Genomic DNA, 4,154 nt, shown 5'->3' on the forward strand with positions numbered 1-4,154 from the left:
AGTCGAAAAGGCATGCCGTTGGTTTGGAAGTAGGGTAGCATGCCATGTCCCGGCTTAGTATGGTCAGGGGTTGAAAATCATCATCGTGAATTTGGATTCGACACCCTAAATACGCCTACTTACTGAGCGAATGGTGGATCATTGGATGGCTGGCCAAATTGCACTCGGCGACGGAGGGGTTTAGATTTCTTCAGGGGGACTCTCCAACTTGAGCTTAACTCAAGATACAGTCAGAAAAGGGTTCGTATATATAATCTGTTGGTCCGCTCCGTCCGGTTTCTGTTTGCGTCAGGCAGGACATCACTCATGAGCCATCAAGAGTTCGACCCTGCAACAACTCTATACCGACAAGTTCCTCTACCTATGGAAGCCTCCATCATGTCCCCGGCATATGTGATCGACCTCCATAATGATTACAATCAGCCAGGAGATCATATCGTAGTCTGGACTTTCTCTAAATCGTGTCTTGATAGTCCAGTTAGCGATGAGCAAGATTTGCTAGGAGTCAAGGTGGACGTTTGGCTTTCCGCTTGTCAAAGAAATCGTACACTTACTATCAAGATTAAGAACGACACCGATCATACTTGTTTGTTGTACCTGGAAGACTGTCTGTGTTTTGACATTTACTGAAGCGGATTCTGTTTAACAGATGGAGTGGAGGTCTCGTCTCCTTCCTGTCTAAAGCTAGATGTTTTACATCTCCAGACCGCTCATTATCCCGGAGGTAAGAAACAGACCAGCCACCCTAGTATCGGTGATACAGTCACTATTCCCGAAATCTTACTAAACTGAACGTACCAGAAGACCTGATTCACGGCTCATCAATGATGGATCAGTCCTCCATGATTGCCCATGCTGGATCACTTGGAAATGGAATTAGCGGAACCAGCGGGAGCTATTACGCGTCTCTTACTTCGCAGTTCCTCATCGGCATCTTCAACCAAACCATCCACGAGGACTTGAATCTCGAGAACATTGCGAGAGAAACCAGAGCCTGCAAAATGGACTTTGGATTCTGTGCCTCGGTCAGCGGTCCTACGGCTAGCATCCATGTCGATGTTGATGGGAAACCTACAGCGACGTACAACACCACCCAGGCTGACATTGTAGCCTGGCATGCTGCTCAAAAGCGACGGCCGCAAAGTCTCATCATGGCTGAAGTAAATACTGTAGCTGAGAGTTCATACGGGCTGCAATCTCTGATGTGAGAGCTTATTAACCCCTATTGACAAGAACCAGATTTCGCTAACCGCAAGTCTTAGTGACAAGCTACCCGGGCTCGCAAAGCCTATCGACTGGGATGCTCCAGCTGATGGCGGGAAAGCGGCGACAGCTGAATGGATTGGCTCTGTTGAGTGGCCATTTCCCCCCACCTCCCCGAGCACCGTCGCCGCAGTTGCCGCTATTGCCAGTCATTTGATTGCTAGAGGCTACTCCTTGAGCTATGAAGCTTGCGAGAGCGGTAGTGGCGACGGCTGCAGAACGATCATCATGTTCTCCTTCGGTTCGACTGGCAAAGGAGTCCCCGAGGGATTCGATGCCTCCAAAGATTGGGCGAGCGCTGTGGGGACACTTGATCAGGAAGGCCCGTTTAGTCTAGTCAACATGGGCTTGCTCAGACGAAACCCCGAAGTCATTGAGTCTTGCATGTCAAAGAGACGTTTGTCTCTAGGGGAGTTCAGAGACGCCCTGAATGCTGATGTTGATGCCAGCACAAGTATTACTCACAGATATACTATGCTGTGAGCTATGAAGTTATTGAAGGATGGGCAGCTTGAGAATATGAGTAGTAATTGATAACTCGGTGTCTGGCATCACTGATCACTGGATCTTTTGGGGTCGCTTCGACATCTGCCTGGCTTTGGCAATTTTGCATGCATCTACCTAGCTGATACTCTTCGTACTGCCTAGATAGATGCACCACTTCTGCCGGTGTGACGTGTTGCCACTTTCTATCACCGGAGCTGCCCACCCCCATGCTGAGGTGGGTAAGTGCCGAGCCTGGGTTGATCAAGGGTGCCCTGGCACGCCTGGACAAGAGATTACCCTATATGGCCATCCCGCAACTTAAGGTTTGAGCTCATTATGAATCATCGTATATCAACAGCAGCGAATCCACTGACAATCTCACGATTGCTTTGTCTGAGGTATCAAGATGCCCGTTGAGTCTGATAGCGGCGCGGATGTAGAACTACAAAAGAGCTCTGCAGCGATGCTTGAAGAAGTAGCAAGACAATTGACAGGACCATTCAGCTTCCATACTCTCTTGCGCACCATAAGGTAGCTCGGCCTACCATGAAAGCCTTCCGTTTCCTCGGCCCCAACAAGGGCCTTGCCCTCCAAGATGTCCCCATCCCATCTCCGGGCCCCGAACAGGCCCTCATCCGCGTCAAAGCCGCCGGGCTCTGCCACTCCGACACCCACGTCCTCCACGGCGGCGGCGCAGCGTGGATGTGCGCGCTGCCCGTGACTTTGGGCCATGAGGTTTCTGGTATCATTACTGAGCTAGGCGACTCTTCAACCACATCATTCAAAGTCGGTGACAGGGTAGCTGTTGCCTGTGTAGGCCATCCAATCCAAGAAAGAAATTTCCACGAAGCTCTAGGTGTCGGCTGCGACGGTGGATACGCCGAATATGCTGTCGCTCCCATCAAGAATCTTGTCAAGATTCCAGATCAAGTGGGGTTTGCCGAGGCTGCTGTGGCTACGGATTCCGTTGCTACTGCCTACCACGCCGTCGTCGCTGAGGGTCGAGTATCTGCATCGCACACGGTTGCTGTCATTGGCCTAGGCGGTTTGGGGTTGAACGGACTGGCGATTGCGGTACACCGTGGTGCTAGAGTCTTTGGCGTCGACATCAACACGAACAAGTTTGAACAGGCCAAGGAATTCGGTGCTGTCGACTGTGCCACAGACTTGAGCACGTTCTCAGGCGAAATATTCGATGTTGTCTTGGACTTTGCAGGAGCGCAGAAGACGGTTGAGACTGCGATATCCTTGGTGAGTGTTAGTATCCCTATTACAGGGTAGTTGGTTCGAACCGTAGTTAACGAAGAGATTAATTAAACTATATAAATATCTATATAGTAGGTGTAAAAAGGAGGTTCTAACCGTAGGTTAGGCTAGCTACGATAATCGTAAATAGGGCCCCTAATTAGCCCCTGCGTAGTCGGCTATATGCCGCGGTCGAATTAGACTTCTAATCCGATACTAACTTTCTCTTTTTTTTATCGATTTAACTACTATAGTTAGAGGTATAATTCAACCTCGGGCCCGTTTACTAGGTCGTCTTTTTTTCCCCCTTTTCTCTACTCTTTTTATATAACCTATCCCTCTATTTATATAGTAACTTTTCTACTACTTACGAATTACTCTAATCCCTTATTTAGTACTATTTTTATAAAAGCGTCTATAAGGTTATTTTTATTATTAATCTAATAAATCTTAAGTATCTTGCGCCTTTCGTACGATTACCTAAGGGCTATAATATCGATTATAAGCCTCTTTTCCTTCGTTATTCCTAATTTAATAAAGTATTCGTATAGCGAGTAGGAATCTATATAAATAACTATTAAAATAGGTAAAAGGCTAATTCGATCGGTAATTTTCTTTAGCGTTATTAAAATTGCATAAGAGAGGTTAACGCTATTAATTATACCGTAGACCTCCGACGCTAATATACTTCTTATTACCTACTTACTTTTAGTTAATAAGTAATAGATTATATTATTATATATAGTAAATTCGCTCTTATTTATACTCTCGTTAGCTAGGATAATAATATACCCTAATTACGAAGTAAGGTCGTTATTATTCGTAAATAACTTATTAATAAAGACGTAGAGCTTACTAGTTATAAGGTCGATTAAATAACAAACGAGACTTTAATCGAGATTCGTTTATTACTACTTAAGCCGCTTATTAAGTACCTCGACGTCTCGTTTAGTTAGATTTATAGCTTATATTACCCTAACGTAGTTAAAAGTCGCCTCGGGCTAATAAATATTTATAATATATACCCCTTACGCAAGCTTAGCTTTATATTACTTTTTAACGTTAGTTATGTTCGGATTAACGAGGTTAATCTTCTTACCCTACCCCTTTTATTAAAAAACGACGGTTTCCCTTTTGATTATAAGAATCCTATTATTAAA

General features: G+C 45.6%; 1 protein-coding gene across 1 annotated transcript; it reads left to right on the forward strand.

Annotated features, from left to right (window-relative positions):
* Positions 1-824: 824 nt before the first annotated feature.
* On the forward strand, positions 825-3,154 carry CLUP02_16158 (uncharacterized protein; the record flags this gene model as incomplete). The annotated part of the gene is made up of 5 exons (XM_049295082.1): positions 825-1,204; positions 1,263-1,742; positions 1,916-2,072; positions 2,254-3,000; positions 3,146-3,154. 5 exons carry the CDS (start codon positions 825-827, stop codon positions 3,152-3,154), a joined length of 1,773 nt encoding a protein of 590 aa, XP_049152229.1.
* Between the last annotated feature and the right edge of the window lie 1,000 nt (positions 3,155-4,154).

The sequence above is a fragment of the Colletotrichum lupini genome, chromosome 9, assembly GCF_023278565.1.
Source record: "Colletotrichum lupini chromosome 9, complete sequence".
NCBI lineage: Eukaryota > Fungi > Ascomycota > Sordariomycetes > Glomerellales > Glomerellaceae > Colletotrichum > Colletotrichum lupini.